Raw genomic sequence first — 23,609 nt, 5'->3', positions numbered from 1 at the left:
TGACACATTTTCCAAGTGCGAAAATTGTAATTTGTCTTCTTTACTTTTACCTGCAAGCTTTAAATATAGTATTTTATCTATAATGGGTTGTGTTTTAATTAAATGTACGGTGTTTTCCTTTTGCTAGAACCATTCGTTTGTATTTATTAGTTCGAATGAACATGCATGTTTTTGATGGAAAAAAAGCTACACAGTAATAATGCTGCATTAAAAACCCCATATGTTTTACGAGTATGTTCTCGTCTATTGAAAAGGAATAAGGATGAGCTGTTGTTACTGGAAATAAAACATTTGGTTTGTGTGTTCATATCCGTTATGTAGAACTAAAACAGGTACTTGATGTATAACTCGTAGGGATCTTTAAACAAATCCGGTTTGCGGTTTACTACAGGGTTGTATACGAAGACTCAATGTTTGAAAACATCGATAGCCTTTACTTCTTTTTTTTTTTCGCATTTGGATCTCTACGCATTGGTTCATAGTTAAATGTCGTTACGAATATGATGCTGATGATATTTTTTGTAATGCTTAAACCAAAATGTCTTGCACCGCTTTTTTTTCAGGGCGCTTTGACCTGTTGAAGAAACACTTTCAGACACACACGCCGGCATGCGAGAGAGACAAGCTTCAACAAGCTGTAATTAAAGACGATTTCGAGAAAGTGACCTTAATAATACGAAAGGCTTACAAAGTAAGAATGAAATTATCAATGAAGGCATGAGCACATATGTTATCAATGACTCACCCACTATAAATAAAGTACGATTGGTTCGTTTAATTTCTGTGTTGCAATCTAAAACAAATAAATAAGCAAATATAATACAGATAAATAAATTGATATTGGGTTACGGCACTGTGTCTGTTAAAGGAGTGTACATATATATACTACTGGTTATGCTTAACAAATGCGTCCTTATAGCAACACACCTTGAAATGAAATTAAAATTTAAGTATAAATAAGAAACATATCTTATATATGCCAATTAGAATATATCTGGTGGTTACAACTTACAATGTAGAAATCCGTCTTTTTGCGCTTTAAAACTTAAAAATAATCGCGTTTGTTGAGATGGACGTTTACGTCTAGAAATCCTACTTTCGGTTTTAAAAGCGGTACCGTTTGAAAAAAAATAAATTACTTGCTCACTAGGCTATAGATTTAATTTTATCTATGCCAATTAGAATATATCTAGTGGTTACAAGGTAGAAATCCGTCTTTTTGCGCTTTAAAACTTAAAAAAAATCGCGTTTGTCGAAATGGACGTATACGTATAAAAATTCTACTTTCGGTTTTAAAATTTAAAAAAATAATAAATAACTTGCTAACTAGGCTATAGATTAAATTTTTTCTATGCCAATTAGAATATATCTGGTGGTTACAATGTAGAAAGCTGTTGTTTTTTTTGCGCTATAAAGCTTGAAAATAATCGAGTTTGTCGAAATGGACGTATACCTATAGAAATCATACTTTCGGCTTTAAAATTAAAAAATAATAATAAATTACTTGCTAACTAGACTATAGATTTAATGACAATTTTGCACGCTTTCAAATTGCATCTATATGTATTGATTAACAAGTATTTCATTTCAAAGTGTGTGGCTTCAAGTTATTGCGTGATTTTTACTCAAAGTGAAAACTGATATCTTTTAGAACATTCATTATTTCGAAATCACTAAAAGAAATACATATCCCACAGGTTTCTTGGATTTTGCCGAGCAACGTGTCGCTATTATGGTATATTAATTCATCACGCAGGAGTTGCTTTGGAGAGGAACGACATCATCTGAATTTAACGGTCGCAAAGCATAAACCCATTACCCAACTTTGCACAGACTTTCTTAAATCAATATCTTCTTAATATGTTCGTATCCACATTCTAATATCCACCATGTACAGCTAATTATTTCAATTAGGGATGGGAACGAATACTGAAAATGATATTCAAATATTCGTTTGTCATTATTCGAATATTTTCGAATATTCAATTTTTAAAGCTTATATTAAAATGTCCGAACTTATGACCATCCGGAGCAACGTACTATTCCTGTTTGCCACAAATACCACTATAACTCGTTTCTTATGCGCAGCTTTTAAAAACTGGAAAGAGTAAAAATGAAAAAATATCATTGGCTTTTGTGTTATTCTTTTTAAATATAAACTGTTTATTTGATAACTTTAAATCACTTAAAAACAAAGCCAATGATTGTATTTTAAGGCTAAAAAGAATTATTTTAGTGAATCTTTTGAAAATCATGAGAATGATTCTGTGGAAATCCTTAAAGGAACTTGGTCTACCTTCTAAAAAGGGCAAATCATCAACTTCATGCAACATTGGTCTCAAAATAGGTGATGAAATCTGTTTTGATAAATTCAAGGTTGCTGAAAAATTCAATATGTTTTATTGTACTGTTGCATCTAATCTTACTGCAAAACTTACTGCAACATTGAACAGATTAAGCAAGCAATTTGTATCTTATTTTTATTCATCAAAAGGCATTACACCTAGTAGTTATTCTTTTTCATCGTTGTCAGAAAATAGTATTTTAAAGTATTTGAATAAGCCAGGTGAAAATAAATCTACTGGCTTAGATGGTATTCCATCTCGTTTCGTTAGGGATTGTGCAACTATTATTACTTTTCTTTTAACACATATTATAAATATGTCACTTACACAAGGTACTGTGCCGGATGATTTGAAGGCTGCTAGATTTGTTCCTCTTTTTAAAAAGAATGGTTAAACTGAAGTAGGTTATTACCGGCCTGTGTATATTTTAAGTATTATTTCAAAAGTGTTTGAAAGAGTTGTTTATGACCAAATGTGTACTTATCTCAAAGAAAATGATGAATTATATTATTTTTAATTTTGTTTTAGAGGTGGTTTTTCCAGACACCTACCTTATTCATGCCTTTCTTACAGGCAACAACTTGTTGACGTATCTGGTTTTTTCTCTTGTAGTGGTAAGGTTACTTGCGGTGTTCCACAGGGATCCATCTTGAGGCCACTACTGTTCTTAATCTATGTGAATGATATGCAGGCAGTGATTAAAATAAACTTTTTCTGTATGCTGATGATTCTGCCATTCTTGTTGCAGGTAAAAACAGGTCTTTCATTGAAAAAGAGCTGGCAGATGAATTACAGTCTGTCAGTCAATGGTTAATTGACAATAAACTATCTCTTCATTTAGGTAAAACAGAGATAATTGTTTTTGCTTCTAAACCTAGGTTTAAGTCAGGTGCTTCTGTGAATGTTAGTTGTGATGGTACTCATATTCAGTCAACTTCTTCAGTCAAATATCTTGGTGCTACACTTGATCAGTCTCTGTCTTGTGATTCCATGGCTTGTTCTGTTAAAAAGTCAATTTGAGGTTAAAGTTCCTGTTTAGAAAACGTGATTTTCTCTCATTCCACACTAAGAAACTGTTGGTCATGGCTCTTATCCAATATCATTTCGATTACGCATGTTGTTTTTGGTATCATGGTATTACTAAATTTTGGAAAGATAAACTTCAGATCATATAGGTAATGAACATTTTAAGGTTTTGAATTGGTAACCTGTTCAAAACAAAGTAGAACAAACTACCCTTTGTCATGTTTTCGAAATCAAAAATGGTTTGGCTCCTGAATATATGAGGGAAAACTTTGTTTCCTTCGACACTCCTCATTCATACAAGACTAGGTCAAGTGAAAGTGGGTGCTATATTTTACCCAAAAAAGTTTTGGAGCTAAATCTTTTGCATATAACGCTTGTGCTCGTGAAACAAACTACCTTCCTCTCTAAGGAATATTACAAGTTTATCTAATTTTAAGTTGTCAGTTAAAACTCATCTTCCCAATTTGTAATCATCCTTTTAGATCTATATAGCTAGTTTTTAATTTATCCACATTTTAATATGTCTACTTTTTATGCAAATAATTGTCTTTCATAACTCAAATCTGTGATATTCATTTCATGCCTCTCTATGTCAATACCATCAATATCCAAGGACCACAATGGAAATACATGTAAGAGATTAAGTTCTCTTTTTTGTGTAATCCTTGGTATGATGTTATTGACATGGTTTTATTTCTCATACATGATTATTGTTTTACTGTTTTATCATGTATGTAGATAACTTTTATCATGTTGTATCATTATACTGAAATAAATCTATCTATAATCTATCTATCTTTTTAAATAATGTATATTTCCGGAAAACACAGTACCGTAATTCTAATTTATTTCAATACTTCTAATTTATTGTGATTACTTCTCATCGATAAAATTAATGATTTTGTTTAAATTAAGAACCATGACGATTTAATTGGTTAATCTTTGAGTACCTAAATTCTGATTAGATATTCGTTGATTTAATACATGAAAAAAGCAATTAAAACAAACATACCATATGTCCCGATCTCGACTGGACAGTCCCGCAATGGGGGTATTTGTCCCGCCGTCATGATATGAGACAATTTGTTCCGACATTCGTAAAGCACGACGTACGTTCTAAATTCACAATAAATTTTAAATAGATTATAACGTTTGTCTGGCTAAACCTTACCATCGTTTATCCCTTTATTGCCCCCAATTAACACCCACTTCTATTGCTCGATTGCACCAGTGTTGTTTTTGACACCTTATCACACCATGGTATTTTTATGATAGAGGTCGCTAATTGCTTTTGATAGATGTGTGAAATAAAAGCCAACTGCGGCCCAATCCAGTCCAATGATACTGTGTATTATACCACCTGAGGTTAAAAAACCTGTCAAAACACAGATTTTGTATATCAAAAAAATGCTTATCGATAAACAATGATGTGTCACATAGAATTATTTTCATTTTTGACTGATTTTCAGAAAAAAGTGTGCACATATTGCATCAATCTTAATTTATAGTAAATTGGCGATTGGTCCCTCTCCTTATATCCTCCCGTTTGGCTATTATCATCCCGTTCATTGATGTCAGCTGTTATCCAAACAGTCACCTATGTAGGCAAGTCTTCTGCACTAAACCCAAACCAACTAATTTGTACAGCTAATTATTTCAAATTACATGAGACATTGTTGAACATCAATTGAAAGTAACAAAATAGTGTAACGTTGGAACATACGTTAATGAGATTCAAAAGTTTGGTGCGCATCGACTTGTGTTCCATTAAACTCCGAAGCCACTGAATGTATCCCATGCTTCAAAAGGTAATGTAACGTATGAAAATGCATTCTTGTGTTTAACAAACACCGGTTTTATGCAATTACGTTTCCCGCGTGTCTTTCTTGCGTTACTCTCTCTGTCTTCCGTCTAGCCCCTTGGTCTATTTTGTGCCTATCTATAAGTATGTTACTTCTAAATACAGTTCACGATCCATCTCTATAATATGTCATGTTCGCTTAAAATCTTTATTGAAATGGGATTTTGAATTGTAAAATCTCAGAAATATTCAAATTCGCTGCTTGAAAGATTGCATGTAAATGACACACCACCGGTCAGTATGATATTTTATTTTTTAAAAATTGTGTCAGTTTTATGTATCTACAGATTGAAAGTCACGCACTCTCGTTTTTGCGATCGCTCAATTAAATATTTACAATCAAATTAATAAAAAGTCGAACTCGGGGAATTTAAAGCGGGCGGTGAAAAAATAAACAGTTATGGCGAACTCGTTCTTATAGAAATGTACATGAAAAACCGCTTTACTACTTTCGCACTATCAATACGGCAATAAAGTGTTATGCATTTATTAAATTTGACGTTTGAAGGGACGTTAATGCGTATCCCGCGGGAAGCGTAAATCGAAAAAATGGGATTGAATACATTTGTTATTTATAATTTGATCAATGTAACATGGTTATTCAATAACAAATTATCTGCTTGAAAAGAGGAATGTGAATGTTTTCATTCATAAATGTATTTTACTAAAATACCGTTGATGTGCTCCTTATGGGACCATCGAAGGGGTTAGTGTGTTTCCGCTGTATAACTGTGTCATTTTTTATAGAAAACATGCAAGTAATGTTCAATAAAAATAATATTTTTTTTATGAAGCTGCTTAAATGCCCCAACATAGCTGCATCTTTCTAAAGCTGAGACTCGATATCATTTACATAACTAATAGCTTTTACGTGCTCTATTATCTACACATTACGATGCGCTAAGAGGGATGTGGTTGCCAGGACTGGTATCTTTAATGGACTATAGCAACTATTAAGCATGATTGTTAATCGTATTCATTTTAGCTTGATTGACCCGAAAGCATCGCGATCGTTAGACGGACTCCATATCCACTGCTATTCAGTAACTTATTACATTTACTGATAACAATGACTTAAACCATATTTCTGAAGTCAGTTCAAATTTCGTAGCCCAAATGATCGATAGCTTTCGACGCGCCTGTGATAGTGATAGTTCGTCCTTTGTTGTCGAAGATTACCATGAATTCAACTGTTAGTGTTTCTTTGGTTGGTGTTGTGGGTGCGAAGGTGACCGATTAATCCAATCCTGGCATGGAACGCCCTTCCACATTTCGGGCAGTATGGTCCAGATGGGGGTGCATCAGACGCTTTCCCCTCCTTCCGCTTTGCTCTATTTTGCTCGGCAATACAGGCACGATGCTGCTTATGTTTTTTGGCTGCGATCTTTAAACATGACCTAAAGGCACTACGATTCTAGGCGAGCTTCTCACATGAGTCGGGTTCGATACCAAACAGCTTGGTGGATACTTTCAGCGCGTCTATGAACCGCTTCTTTTGACCACCTCTGGAGCGTGAGCCATTTACTAGTTCACCATTGAATAGCTGTTTCAGGATGCGTGTGTCGTTCATCGTTCAAACGTGACCCGCACAGCGAAGTTGGCCTAACCGCAGTATGGTGTCGAGACGGTACATGTTTGCACGGCTAAGGACCTCAGTATCCGGGATCTTGTCTTGCCATCTGATGCCTAGTATTTTTTCGGTGGCATACTGTGTGAAAATGGTTAAGCCTCCTGGTGTGTCTCTGGTACACCGTCCAGGTCTCGCTGGCATAAAGTAATGTACAAATGCTCTGTACACATTGAGCTTTGTCGCTGTTGTGATACCTCGGCGGTTCCATACAGTTTTGTTTAGGCAAGCTTGCTTTAGCTATGCGAGAGTTGACTTTGTCATCAATATACATCAATGTAACGCCACAAATACCAGATCAATTTCTTGATAGAGTGCTTCCAAGATATGTGAACTTCTCCACAGGAATGAGACGCTGAGACTTGATGGAAATGTTTGGCTGGATGTGAGGGCTATTTGGGGCTGGTTGGAACATGACCTCAGTCTTTTTAGTGCTGATTGTCAAACCACAACTGTCACAGGCATCTGAGAATCTGTTCAGGCTGTGTTGCATGTCAGTCTCCGTTGAAGCATTAAGGGCACAATCATCTGCAAAGAGAATGTCTCTTAGCCTTTTGAAGTGGACCTTGGTCTTGGCTTTCAAACGCTGCATGTTGAATTGAAGACTCCCCCATCTGTGTGGTACCTGATGTCAATGCCTGGGTCACTTTCAGAGAAGGCATCTGCCAGCATGGCAGTGAACATCATGCTGAATAGTATCAGGGCTAAAACGCATCCTTGCTTGACACCATTTGAAACCTCAAAAGGTGAGGATTGATTGCCATCATCGAGAACATGGGCCTGCATACCGTCATGGAACAGCCGAATTTCTCCATGATTTTCCTGTTCACAGTATCAAACGCTTTGGTGAGGTCTACAAATGTTGTGTAGAGGCTGACATTCTGTTCTTGTCACTTCTCTTGCAGTTGTTTAGCAGCAAAGTTTATGTCGGCTGTACCGCGACCGGAGCGGAATCCGCGCTGACTTTCAGGAAGGAGGCCGTTTTCAAGGTGGATTAGGAGTCTGTTCAATAGTATGCGTGCACGGATCTTTCCTTCGATGGATAAGAGTGAAATCTCTCGGTGGTTGTCGCACGACTGTATGTTGCCTTAACGCTTGTAGAGCCGAACTATTGACGCATCCTTTAGATCCTGTGGTAGCGTTTCCTTTTCCCACATTGACTGAACATGTTCTGTCATTTTTCTGGATCGTCAGTTGGCCTGCGGCTTTGTAGATCTCAGCTGGAATGGCGTCTGCGTTAGGAGCTTTGCCAGTTGACATTTGACTAATAGCCTTTTCTGTCTCTGTAGCGGAAGGAGAGTGTATTGTCGATCGGGGCCTGAGGTAAGCGATTGATTGCTTCGTCACTGATTGTAGATGGCATGTTTAAAACCGACTCAAAGTGCTCTGCCCACCTATCAAGAATGCCAGGCTTGTCTGTGATAAGTTTGGTCCCATCCGCAGAGAGCAGCGGTGATGTACCAGCAGGTTGGGGACCATACAGTGTTCTGACAGTTTGATAGAAGCGTTTGGAGTCAGCATAGTCCTGGAATTCATCGGCTTTTTGTTTGAGCCATTTGTATTTCATGTGCCTAAGCTCTGTCTGAACATTTTGCTTTGCCTGGTGTTAACACAGATAATAACAATTCGAAAATTTCAAGTCGCAATGAGTTTTGATATAACTCAATGTTTCAATGTTTCAAATTTGTCTACATCTGTAAAACAGTTATTAGTTCGCTGCATATATACATTTGATTCGATAACAGTATTAACGCAGTAAGATATTCACTAAAACGATGACATGTGATGAAAACATTTCAAGACATTAAGAAAAAAACACACACACATCAAATTTGAAAATGTTAATACAACTTTAAACTGCTTTATAAGTTCTCTTTGTACATTATCACATATATAGCATGTCATCATACGGCACGGCTGATTGCAATAATGGGGACAATTATTGAAAGCCTTCAAATAAATGTATGTAACTTTGATTTATTGTATACAAAAATATATAACGTATGTGCGTTTTCTAAATAGATTATATTAAATATATTAGTATATATATGCATACTATTATTGTACAATGTGTGATTGAAGGATGCTGAACGCACCTGTGAATACCGACTGACCACGGCAATCGATGATTTACAAGACAAAGCGAATACAGAACGTTATTTGGATTCACATAGCAACCTATTCGTCTTAGTGGCGGATTCTACGCTAGACGAATTCGGTGGAGAAATTAAGTTTCGAGCTAATCTAGAAAAACGAATATCGTCCGAAATGATCCGATCAAAGATGAAAGGTATGAAGTAATACAATATTTGTATATATGTTTAAAATAGTAACATTATTATGTTTGAACATCTTTAGTAAGGTAACGTGATGACTATTGCACGTTTTTAACAATTCATCACCGGTTCCAAGTAAACGTTACGCTGAATATTTATATGCTATTTTGAAAACAGATTTCCATTTTATATGAGTGGTCATTATTTCGAAACATATTAAGAAAATACAGCCTGAAACAGTGGATTCATCAGTGGCAGTGTCATTTACAAATACCGGAATAGCCCCACCCCGATATTTAACTAGAGACTGTTATGTACTTTCATTGTTAGTCCCTTTTCTTAACATCAACAATTATACATTCCCTCTTGTTTTGGCCTCTTCGCAAGGGCAATTACAATGTGATCCTTCATTCTGGTTCCCAGTCGATGACAATACATCATGACATTCGTATTTAGCGACACTGATGTATGTCTCAATATAACATAAAGGATTTTGTGTATGCAACATCAGATTGTCCTCTATATTTTATTTGTTTTTCATGCCCACCGCAAAGTGAGCATATTTTTGCGCTGATGAACACACTTCCTTCCTTTTAAATGTGGGAATATCGAAATAAACCTTCAAAGAAAAACTTACCAACTTTAATACTGGGATCGTACATTCAAACAGAATATTGATCTTCCGGTTGGAAAAGATTGCAATTGGCACATCGTAAATGTACAGGGTAAAACATAGCATAACCTGCAGTATCTACAAATATAAAATAACGTCGTCCACACTCTTCAGTTTAAACAAGACTAACCCATAGTTACCATCAATCAGGTATAACATATATCTGGTCAAATTATAACATCTATATCAACGATAATCATTCTGATTATATTACAGTGTTTAACGTGGGTAGCTACGACGACGAATTATTAGTTAAGGGCCGCTTGATAGGGCATGAATTTGATATATAATCAAGTTGTATTCACATCTGTATGCGCACGAAACTACGTCATAATAGCTTAGTTGGTCAGCGCTTTAAATCTTCAAATCAATAATGCGCATCAAACTCGTTTATTAAAACTATAACATTCAAAGTAACGCCACAAATACCAGAAAAAACTAGTTATGTCACTTTTATTTGTGCTGTGAAGCTGTCGATTTCCCGGCAAATGTATTCTTACAATCATAAAACGATAAAAAATACCGCTTTAACACCAGCCTATGCGTACAGTGAAAAAAAACGGACGAATAGAAATACCGTTGGCAAAACATAAAACTAATTGAAGTATACAGATCACATTTTTGTTTCTTGTAATTTTATACGAAACTTCAATTAGACACGGTGTAACTGTCTTTACAACAAAAAAAAAACACATTGTAAACATACACACGCATTTTGAAATGTCGGTTTGAAAAGTTTTTATGATTATGCAATACCGTTATCATTTAAATAATTCACCAAACAATCACGAATGATTTCTATCATGTATTTGTTTCCAATCAAAATTATGTCTGCGCGTTTTTTATTGAAATATAATTCGTAGCATAAGGATAAAGAAACAAGTGTTTTGTTGTATCGTGTTTTTTTGTTCCTGCTAATTACATGTATACTGTTGAATAGTATGTTGGTTACTTTCATCTACTGTTATGCCTTATTGTTCTTAAATAATTATACAGTCAATAACATGCAATATTAACTACTACGTTCCTAAGGTTAAAATACTCAGATTTAAATCTGCGTTTATGACGATCGCATCTTAAAAACTTCGATAGAAATAAACTACAGACGGAATGAAAACAAAAATATGAAAGCACGACTTTAATACGTATTATGAAAATAGCTCAATTAACAAGACTCAATTAGTCTTTATCAATTTCTATTGAACAGATGTATTAAATGAGAAACACGATTTTTTTATGCTCCCCGAAATATTTCGAGGAGCATATAGTTGCCTATTTGTAGTTCCTTACTTCCTTCCATCACACTTTTGTTACCGTTTCTCATAGCACCTTCAATACTTTACCGATGTCTTTCATATTTGGCATGTCGCTACCTTGCATGGACCTCCACCTTTTGATGAGGTTTGAGGTCACTGGGGTCAAGGTCAAGGTCACCGAGGCTAATAATAGACTTTTTTCCGTCACACTTTTGTTACCATTTCTCATAGCACCTTCAATACTTTACCGATCTATTTCATATTTGCCACGTAGGTACCTTGCATAGACCTTTACCTTTTGATGAGATTTGAGGTCACTGGGGTCAAGTTCAAGGTCACCGAGGCTAATAATAGATTTTTTCCGTCAAACTTTTGTTACAGTTTCTCATAGCATCTTCAATACTTTACCGATCTTTTTCATATTTGGCATGTAGGTACCTTGCATGGACCTCTACCTTTTGATGAGGTTTGAGGTCACTGGGTCAAGGTCAAGGTCACCGAGGCTAATAATAGATTTTTCCGTCACACTTTTGTTACGGTTTCTCATAGCATCTTCAATTCTTTACCGATCTCTTTCATATTTGCCATGTAGGTACCTTGCATGGACCTCTACCTTTTTATGAGGTTTGAGGTCACTGGGGTCATGGTCACCGAGGCTAATAATAGATTCGAACATTTGTTACAGTTTCTCATAGCACCTTCAATTCTTTAACGATCTCTTTCATATTTGCCACGTAAGTACCTTGCATTGACCTCTACCTTTTGATGAGGTTTGAGGTCACTGGGGTCAAGGTCAAGGTCACCGAGGCTAATAATAGATTTTTCCGTCACACTTTTGTTACAGTTTCTCATAGCACCTTCAATACTTTACCGATCTCTTTCATATTTGGCATGTAGGTACCTTGCATAGACCTCTACCTTTTGATGAGGTTTGAGGTCACTGGGGTCAAGGTCAAGGTCACCGAGGCTAATAATAGATTTTTCCGTCACACTTTTGTTACAGTTTCTCATAGCACTTTCAATTCTTTACCGATCTCTGTCATATTTGCCATGTAGGTTCCTTGCACGACCTCTACCTTTTGATGAGGTTTGAGGTCATTGGGTTCAAGGTCACCGAGGCTTGTAATAGATTCACACTTTTGTTACAGTATCCCATAGCACCTTCAATGCTTTACCGTTTTCTATCATATTTGTCACGTAGATACCTTGCATGGACCTCTACCTTTTGATGAGGTTTGAGGTCACTGGGGTCAAGGTCAACGAGGCTAATAATATATTTTTTTAGGTGTTTATTAACACAAAGATTGACAAAGCGCATCATTGGGGAGCATCCATCAGTTTCACTGATATTCTTGTTTTATTAAATTTAAAATCGCAGTCCAGAACAGATTTCCTGTTAGTGTACTTTATAAAAACACTCCGTATCATTCAATATTTTATGACCGCGCGTTCCACGCTTAAATAAGTTATAGCGTTTTTGCTTCAATATTAGTTAACAACAACTATAGTGTGTCACTTTATTCAATGTTTATAAAACACTTTTTGCAAAAGTGTGCAGGACATGGTAAACAAGTCATTAAACAGTATTACTATGTCCCTTGCAACATTTGTTCACCTAAGTATGATAATGAAGTGTTTGTATGTTGCCTTATTCCATTTAAAGCAGTTTCTACAATGATTATACGGCGTCTTGATAACGTCTATCGGGCGTTCCTATTATTACCGCATTATCTCCAAGTTTACTTAAAACCTATATTAAGTAATTTCTGTATTCGTTTGAGGCATGTATGTGATTAAAAATGCGTTTTCATGTACGACCCGCGGTTTACATCGCAACCCTGTCCCCTGCGTCTTACCAACATAACGATGATTAGAGCCATAACATACAAAATGAATTTACCTGATATTGATCATAACTATAGACAAGGGCCATTTCCTCAGACCCCAGTCAGTTCTACCATACCGCCTTTTCTACAGTCAACCCTTGCCAAAGGATACGACCAATCGACTTCATTCATTACATACTTTGATAAACAGAGAATAGTGGAAACTCTCCGTGTGTCATTGAGAAATGTGATTCAGTCCATGGTCTCAGCTGCAGTAGCAGAACATGTAGAGCTACCACGGCAGAATGAACTTGCGGAGATGCAGAACACCCTCACAATGGTGTACATAATAGATTTATTAAATAATAAATAGTTATGGTGTATATAAATGGTGGATAAATAATGAGCATAATATATGTATTGTATAATAAATATTTATGTTGTATTTGATAAATGGTAATGTAAGTCACTTGCCAATATGTTGTTCATGTGTGATAATGTACTTTCTAGCACTTATATTTGAGCATACTATATGTATTAGATAATAAATATTAAAGGTGTATGTGATATATAGTAATGTTGTATAAAGTCACTTGATTATATGTTGTGCATGTGTGCACTTTCTAGCACTCATTTAAGGGCCACCGGAAAAACTTTGCGAAACCGAAATTTCGCAAACTCAAGTACCCTTTTTTCTTGAAGATTTGCTTCTTCAGATAAACATGCGATACAAGTCTTATTTGTTTATTAATAATTTATTATTTTTGTTTAAAAAATGCGTTTTATTCGCATAGTTGGTCTTCCGATAGGAATTTTGCATTTTCCCATGGGATTTTGTTCCCATGCGATTTTTTGTTTTTTCCATAGGATTGTTTTCCAGCTTTTTACGGGGAAAAATTCCATGGGATTTTCGAAAACAAATAATACGTTTGTTTATGCTTAGTTATCAATTTTAAGCACTCTTAAAGCATTTGTGTCAAATCCAATTTTTCTTATTTTGAAGAGATTAATTCGTGAAACTTCCAGTAACACTATATTTCAGCAAATGATTAACCATTAACGCGATATTAATTTGTTAAATAGTGTTATAACAATATAATTAAAAAAAATCCAAAGGAAAGTTTTTCTCGTGGGATTTATTTCAAATGGGATTTTTTGTTTTTTCTATGGAATTGTTTCCAGCTGTTTTACAGGAAAAAAAATCCCACGAGATTAAAAAAACAACTTTTGATTAAGCTAAGTTATCGATTTTAATCTAAAAGCATTTGTGCTCATTTTCGTTCAATTTTCTTTGATAGAAAAAGAAAAGTTTTTTATGGGAAAAACTCCCATGGGATTTGTTTCTTATATGAAGCGATTTATTCGTGAACTTCCAGAAACACAATATTTCATCAAATGATGAACCATTACCGCGATTATAGATTGTTTAATCGTATAATAACAAAATAAAAAAATAAAAATCCCATAGGATTTTTTTCCATGGGATTTTCCCGTGGGATTTTTTATCCCATGGGATAAGTCGGATAAAAGTTTCTAATTGCGAAAATAATAGAAATACAAATAATAATGCACTATTATTTTTATAATTTCCAACGTCATTTGAAGTTTCAAACATTAACATTTTAAATGTGTTGTCAAAACAAAAAAGTAGTTTAAAGATTGTTTCAATAATTTTAATAAAGGCGCAATGCCGGAACGTTAATAAAAGGAGTAGAATCAGAGAAGTGATTATCATTTAATATCAATTAGGTTAATTACACTGCGGTTGTTATTATTGTTGTTAATATTATGAGTTGAAGAAGTAGTAGTAGTAGTAATAGTAGTAGTAGTATTTGTAGTAGTAGTAGTAGTAGTAGTAGTAGTAGAAGTAGTAGTAGTAGTAGTAGTGGAAGTAGTAGTAGTAGTAGTAGAACACAGATTAACAACTAAGTTCTTAAACGAAAACAATACCTTATGTAAAAATCACGCTGGCTTAAGGCAAGTCTATTCCTGCTCTGATCACATATTTACACTATACTCACTAATTTAATAATGGAAAAAAGAAACAACAAGATGTGTTTGTGAAACACTATGTCCCCCCCATATATTTGACCTTTGACCTTAAAGGATGACCTTGACCTTTCACCACTCAAAATGTGCAGCATAATGAGAGACACAGGAATGCCAAATTTAAAGTTGCTTTCTTCAATATTGCAAAAGTTATGGCCAATATTAAAGTTTGACGCAAACCAACATACCAACATACCAACAAACAAACAGGCAAGATACAATGACCTGTCGCCAAATTGTCGATCGCTCCGCCCACATAGTAACGTGGTCTAGTGAGAAGAAAACTCCGACAAGCAGATCTCAATGATAGCGAATTTCGAGTGAAATATTATATTTGTAATGATGTATCATTCTTTTTTCTAAAATAAAAATTGTTGAAGCCGCACACAACACTCAACTGCTTTGTTAAACTTATATACAATCATAAAGCTTTAGAGAGAAATGGCGTAATCAAAATAAATGAGTAAACGACAGCCTGACTATCAGAAACGTTTCATATACAAATGTACATATACAGGTAGTTGATCCGTTGTAAACATGAACATTTATTTCATATTGGTCTTCAACTTGTATTAAACGACCTAACAGCCAATCCGGTTGCTATTCGTATAGAATTATGTCTATGAAAAAAAAAACATTTCAATCCAAATGACACATCTATATCATAATGGGTTTTTTGTTTATCAAAAATGTTTAGATCTTTGTTTTATTGTGTTATTTTTAAAAAGACTGCTATTCTTTTTATTTAGATATAAATTAAATTTTGATTGTTATCATAATTTAATATAGGCCTAATTTCGTGGTTTGATTAACAGATAGTCTGATATGCATTTTATTTCATGTATTTTTAATGCGAACCAGTTACATTTTATCATCGAAAAATGAAATGTGGGTATTACAGTCCTTTTCACGAACAACGAACATTCGAATGGAATATATTAAGTATATTATGTATTTGTTTATTTATCACAAAATGGACCTTATATGTTTATTGCAATGTTCACATTTCTCCCCGTATCAATATATGTTGTATTATAAATGTCGTTGTTCTTTTATTATAAGCATTACATTTTACACCTGAAGTCGCTATAGCTAGCTATGCCGCGTTGATATCACCTTATTGTTGTTTTAACTTTAGTTTAAAACAATATTTAGGTTAACAATTTATAAATATTTCTATTGTTTATAATCCACAGAAAATAAATATATAATTGGAAATTATTCAAGTAATTTAATAGCTTTCTGTTTTTGTGTACAGTACCTAACAGTGCCTCAATGTTCCCACATTCTGAGATCCGCGCAACATACTGTCGCTTATTAATTATCGACAATTACGCTGAGAATATTAATAAGCACGTGTGGCAATTATTATGTTGCCAAAACTGCTTAATAATGTTGTGCATCAAACGGTTTAACACGTTTTATAGACACACAACTGTTGTGGTCAAACTATTTATTGTGCTTGTTTTCTCATTACTCGTTCATATGTTCAAAAAAGAAAGGAAAAATAATGACCTTTCATAAAGTATGTTTAGCACCTACAATTTTAAATAATGATCAAACAGTGATGATCAGGCATTTGATATAAAATATGAGTAAACCTTTAAAAGTAACGTCCATTCCATATGTACGACACGCTTTGTTTGTTGGACAAGATCGCGGCCAGATAAGCGCTGCAGAGGGTTGTGTGAAAATTCAATATCTGATTGGCTGATCGGAAAAGTTGATTGACAGGCAGCAATTATACTGCGCATTTATAGACTTTACCCAAGCCGTCGATAAAGTCTAGCGTATCGGCCTCTGGCACAAACTTATCAAACAAAATACAACTGGTAAATTTCTGTCTGGAGTTCAAAATATGTACAGCAACATCAAATCTAGTATATTACGTAATGGTAACATATCAGAACCATTCATATCAAAAATTGGCATAAGACAATGTGAAAACATTTCCCCTCTCATATTCTCCCTCTTCCTAAATGATCTGCAAACACAAATGCTGGCATTAAAAAATAAACCTCAGCAAAACTAAAATGATAATTTTTGGTGCTAGAGGATTTCAAAACTTTAACTTCACACTTGGCAACCAGCCTGTAAACAAAACTGACCGCTATCACTATTTAGGGATAAAACTCTCCAGCAATGGCTCATTCCTAAACGCAAGAAACCATCTAGCTGAACAAGCAACAAAAGCAAGGCACCTATTATATACCAGAGCAAACAATGCTTAACTTCCTATTTACTTAATTCGTAAACTCTTCGATCACACTGTGCTACCAATTCTAACATATGGTTCAGAAATATTTGGTTTTGAAAATATTGATATCTTGGAAGGAGTCAACAGCAACACAATGCCCCCTTCTGCACCGCTTTGAAGCGCATTCCCTAAACTAGTTCTTAATTTTACTAGGAGCACAGCGATACATGTTCGAATGGACCTGGTCTTTGTTGTCCATATGTCGTCTACATCACCGATAAGACTTGAGAATTGGTATATATATATATATATATATATATATATATATATATATATATGTTATTTACATTATAATAGCATCGATTAAATAAACTCATAAAACAATTATTTAAATTATTAAAAATATTTATGACCAGTGTGTATACATGTATATAAGATAAGGACAGTATCATTTCTCATCAGCGTGATTATGCAATTCATATTAAGGTAGCGCACCTCTAATGATTTCCCGCGATTTCTTCGAAGGTTGGAGAGCCTACTATTAGGTGCCGTAGCCTAGTGGTTAAGGCGATAGACTAGAAATCTTTTGGGATATTCCCGCGCAGGTTCGAATCCTGCCGACGACGTATACTTTTTTGCGAAGCGTTTTATTTATTTTCTAACGTAATTTGATTTAATATGGCATATAAGCTATATGTATTGTTAAATATGTTGCAATTTTTATGCACATTCTTCAATTATTAAAATTAAAACAACGTTATGGCGAAATTGGGTGATTTACTGTTGAAAATACGAACCAGGCATGTTGCATTTTTATTTTTATTTCAAAAAGTAAACGGTAAATCTGTCTATTTCTTGGTATTTTTGCTGTATATAGTGTTTCTATAAAAACTAAGTTTAAAATATGACTTAAATGATACTATTTTGAATTTTATGACACTTTGTTTTTAACCGACCCAATTTTTACTTGGCTGAAATCACTTACATTTCATGGCGATCTTCCATAGATAAAAATTTGTAAAAAATAAATGTCTGTAAAAGAATACTTTTTTCATCTTGTTTAAACTTTAAACACCTTTACAGCATCTGTACACACCAAATGCATGCCAATATTTGGAAATTTGAATGAATTATGGAACTTTTATATACCCCAGGGGTGAAAATAAACTGGACAAAAGCCGAGCGTGGGGGTGGTTTTGAAAAAAATCGGTATATTTTTTAAAAAGCATGGAAAGCCTACCTACAAATTTGCATGTAGTTCAGTGAAATGATGCTGATTAAGAAAATAATTAATTAGATTATATTTGGATATGTGCCCATTAGAGGTGCGCTACCTTAAGATGCGCACCGGTAAGATTCCAATAATCAGCATCCGTCATTGTGGATGGGTCGTCAAAATCGATGCATGATTTTTGACGTTGTGTCGCACTTTGCCGTAGCGAGTTAATTAAACTGCTTATCTGTTCAGGTTCCATGTATGTTGTGACCTAATTTTTCCTTAAATATCAGCAGAAAGTGTTTTTGGTTATGAGTGGTTTATTGCCATCTGTTTTTAACTTCCTCCTTTCTTTTGGGCCCACACGTTTGGTGCATATAGCACACGCATAAGAATTAGACATCTTAAATTTAAAATAAATGAAATTATTTGTTTTTAAGTCGACATAATTCTGAAATTAAAATATCACATAAAAAGTATAACAGTTACGATCGTAGCAGACTTCGAGCCCCTGAATAACGAATTAACTCAATGACGTAATAAAAACATCGTCATCAATACTGAGAATAAATATCAAGTTGAAGAGACGTAATGTAACCTGTCGGTTTTCGTCATAACTTTTAATTTTACAACGAAATAGAATAAGCTTCATTCGTGTTTTATAACCGATTTGATGAAACTTAAATTAAAAGCATTTGTATTAGGCTATTAAATAATGCAACTGGATGATAAATAAACTGAATTTTAAAGCTACTGTAGTCTATACATTCCTAAAACGCTGGTCTCAATTTTGAATCTGTGTAAATAAGATGGGATTATTGTGACCAGTTAATTTACTTCAACATTTAAACAAGTATCAATTTATGTGATGGACTTTTAAGTTGGAAAACTATGGATTACGGATAACCATAGAAAGTTATGTTTCTTAATACTTTCTGGTGTTTGTGTGAATTCATCTTCGTAAATACAAGAATGATTTTTCGTGACTTTTATATAATATAACTGCCTGAAAACATGTTTTCTACAACATACCTGTCTGTTGATATGTGGTGATGAAACTTAACCTCACATATTTTGTTTAAATTACTTTTACTGTTCAGCTTAAATGATGCGTAGCGGACGCTGTTTCTTCCATGTAGATGTATCCCGCTCGCTTGATAACATTACTTCCCATGGGCCTAAATAAGTTAATGGAGTGGTCTCCCGTGAATTATAGGGAATACTACCTTTTTCTAAGTTAAGCTGGTAAAAAAGCAACTTGATTGCTTACGCGATATTGCATGGAAACAACCGTTCATGGTGATAAATTATAAACTGTTCAATCAAATTTCGATTTAGAAGAAAATAAATGTATTTTTCACATACAGCACACTCGTTAAGCAAAAATAAAAAGATATCGACGAACAAATAACGAAAATGGATTGCATTTTGTAATGAATCAAGTTGGTTAACGTGTGCGCTGTTGTCATAAAAATGGGATAAACATTAAAAATGCTCAAAATTTGCGTTTTTCGAAGAAACGCGCGAGTTTGAAGCGTTCAATGTGACGTCATCTATGCGATGTACGATGCAATAACTATGTAAACGTAAAGCGCACGTCGTATTCTTCAATTTCTGATCTTGAATGGGTGCAATACTTAACTTTTACAAATATTATTATTTTTCAGGCAAATAACACCCCTTAACGTCCCTTGCCCTTACAGCAAACACACAAAGGACTAATATATACCAGCTTCAAACAATCATCATCCCTTGATTAACTACTTTAATAAATCTACAAAAAAATGAATACATTTACCTTTGTCCGATTCAGGACTGCGAACCACTGGTCCCCAGTCGAAACAGGTCGCTATTACGGAACCCCATATGAAGAAGGAATTTGTAGGCTATGTAACTCGGGTCAGGTTGGCAACAAACACCACTATCTGTTTAACTGTGATTTCTTTTTATACTAAAACAGAACAATTCCTAGGTAATGACCTACGCGATAAGACTCTCAGCTCATTCTTATCATCTGAATCCTTACCTTAACTTAAAAGTACAAGCAAATTTATTCGCTCCCTATTCAGTAAATTTAAACGCTTACAAAGATTAAATACAACAACACACTTATTTATTAATGTAAATGCCACCAGACTGCCAAAATTATACCATGTGTTCTACCATAGTGCATTAATTGATCGCAAGTGTACGTTAAGTTTTGATATTATGCCTTATTATGTACTAAGGAATGAAATTTAGTTTCGAACCTGTGTAGCCACCCCATTTATTATTTATTATGTCTCATTTTTGTCTAAATACACTTATACAATGTATATTGCTTATGAAGCCCTAGAATATAACTTCTAGCCATAATAAATGTTGCTGTATTATCATTATATATGTAAATACATAATACAGAATTGTATTCTACATGATGTAATTTACTTCCTGTATTGTAGTGTCTAGTATTTAATAAAAATAAATAGTTGTGCATTTAAACACTCTCTATTAAGCCTATTCCCCATAGACCATCTATAATCTTGTTTCGTTTCAGTATAGGTGGTCGTAAAAGGGGGAACACGATGATTAAATTGACTACTGAGAAAAGTTCATTAATATTAATCATTAATTACGCTCTTACATGTGTAAGTGTAGTTTTCCTTTAATGATAATAATTATATAACTGCTTTTTCTAAGAAATTATTTTTCTTTTCACTTTTGTACTGCTGTATAATCTGAAGTTTCCAACCTATTAATGTTTATATAAAAAAAATGTGTATGCCACATTCTTCTTCGTCTTAAAGGCCTCACAGTTTAAATATTAATTGTAAAATATGAACCCTTCTTTAATCTTTTCCAAAAGATCACCTATTTTTCATGTTTCGTATAGGTGGTCTGACACAGCATGTGTCAAATTTGAGAAAATAGTTATATTCGATTTAAGAGTAACCTTTTATTCTCATCATTACATTGTTCTACCAACATAGATACAAAATGTGTCAACTGTTGTCCCTTAACTTACTACGTGTGAATACTTAATATGTTTATTAGTGTGCGTAATGTAAATAAATGTGTTATATTATTATTTTATCCGCTAACGTATGATTGTATTAATTTCGTACTGTTTTTTTCGTTTACTGTAATATATCATTACTGCACCCTACTATTTTCCCATGCATTTTACTTTTGCATCGTTTTGCTACATAAGTTATAAGAAAAAAAAAGCCTGCATCTTTTTTATACGTTACAAATCTGTACATACATTCGTTTGCTATACATGATCCTGGCTTCTTAAATCACTACTTTTACGGATTTTGGAAAACCGGCTAAAAATTCATATTTACCTAGCTGACTCATGTAACCATTATTATTAAGTGGTTTAAAATCACTTCTTAATAACCCCTACGCTTAGTTTATTCTTCCTACATGTTGTACACACAATAAATATATCAATTTGCTTAATCCAAACGGGTTTACCTATTGTTTTCTCGCCAGCTGACATCTCGGTTAGCTCAAACATTATCCAGTCGACCATTAATGCCATTTGCAAATCCCATTGTAAATCGCCTTCCTGTGCGGATGCAGTCGAGCGAATAAATCACTTCAAAATGACTTAAACCATTCCAACAAAAGAAAGTGAATCTAAAAATAGCAAGTAGCAATACTGCTTCAATCTCACTTATTTAACTTGCACCTTTAAAATAAGAAATTTTACTGTCTATGCAAATGCTTCCCGAAGCAGCGCGTGCTAAAGCAAACGACCAATCGTGATGCATCGGCTATCTCCGGACTTCTCCGCGATAAATGGAAGTAATCGTCTGCTGATCCAGAGTGGAAAACGACGTGTGCACAAGACAACACCACACAATTAAGGTTTATAAACATCACTAATAATATAAGAATCATCGACATATCGGGCTATATAATTACCTACCGTTGTTGTAAAAATTATCGGAAGTCTCAATTTTGTACTTAATATTGTACTGTGTTATATTGCCCTATAGTATATGTTATATACTTGGGTGAAAATAAAGTTATGTTCTGTTCTGTTCAGTAAATAAGAAGTTCTGTTTACTTGAACCCTAGGCCTTTTAAAAGCGGATAATTGCATTATGTTGTTATGTTAAAATTGTCATGTTCATGTATGTTGTTTTTGTTTGTAATGAACACCAAAAAAACTACCGTAATTTCTCTAAATATTCGGACATTCTAAATGTTCAGACATCTCCTTTTTTGCCAAAATAATTATTTTTCGTGACTCTTAATTTTCGGACATACGCATTTTTGTCCATAATTAAAGACTCTTAATTTTCGGACAGTGCTATTTTAACAGATTTTGGCATTGTTTTCGCTTATCTGGTAACCCTTCGATAATGTTTTTTTACAACCGGATTAAAGTTATAAAACCTGGCAGATCTATGCCTCAGGCCATTACATTTGCATTTAAAAATAAATTACATGTAAACCTGTAATAAACAATATTTTCTTCCAACAGCTTTTGAAATGATATCGTATTAAGAAGCCAAATGTTTACTTTTTTTACTTTTTATATATTATTTCAGATGATTGCAAATATGGGAAGTTTCAAAGCCGAGGACACAGAGTACAACATAATACAATTATTGTACATTGATGTATTATTTCTATTTCAATAAAATAATTGACAAACGAACATAACATACCTGTCGCTAAATTTTTGGACACTTATATTTATGTTATATTATATTGTTCGTATCTAAATTTTCTGACATGACAATAACATTTTTAAGTGTCAGAAAAGAATAATCACGGTATATAGTTAAAGCAGGTTATATTTTAATTGTTTGAACCATTTGTAAAATATAAAATAAAAATTGACAAAACTTATTTTTCCCTAAAGCATAAATAATAATACGGAAAACAATAAAAACTACATAAAGTAAATTTTGTTGAATCAATTCGCTTGTATTTTCATTTAAATACTTGATGATTTTGTTACACACCTATTTTATATACTGTCTCACTATTCATCAAGACGCTCTGGTATAACTCATTATAGATGAAATGAATGAAATCTCTGTACTTGTTTCATGGAATTTATTGCAGTATCCTATTTTTTTATTTAAAAGGGACACTAAAAATGTTCATGTAGTTGCTCCTTTATTTCAACTTAAAATTAATCACAGTAGCGCAGTAGGTAGTTCATTAAATTATTAACTATTATTATAATACAAAAGCAATTATATTTTTTAATGGATCTGTTTCCGCAAGGCAGGAATGAAAACTCACGTAGTAT

General features: G+C 33.9%; 1 protein-coding gene across 1 annotated transcript in view; it reads left to right on the top strand.

Moving 5' to 3' along the window:
* The window catches only part of LOC127859890 (uncharacterized), a 231,790-nt gene that overhangs the window by 130,596 nt on the left and 77,585 nt on the right, over window positions 1-23,609 (top strand). Inside the window, exons 14-15 of the mRNA XM_052397474.1 lie at window positions 564-691; window positions 8,942-9,149. Coding sequence (XP_052253434.1) covers window positions 564-691; window positions 8,942-9,149 — 336 coding nt within the window. The remainder of the gene's footprint in view (window positions 1-563; window positions 692-8,941; window positions 9,150-23,609) is intronic.

Source organism: Dreissena polymorpha, chromosome 15 (assembly GCF_020536995.1).
Source record: "Dreissena polymorpha isolate Duluth1 chromosome 15, UMN_Dpol_1.0, whole genome shotgun sequence".
Taxonomy (NCBI): domain Eukaryota; kingdom Metazoa; phylum Mollusca; class Bivalvia; order Myida; family Dreissenidae; genus Dreissena; species Dreissena polymorpha.
Note: the sequence above shows the minus strand (reverse complement) of the source record. Positions and strands in the feature narration are given on the sequence as shown.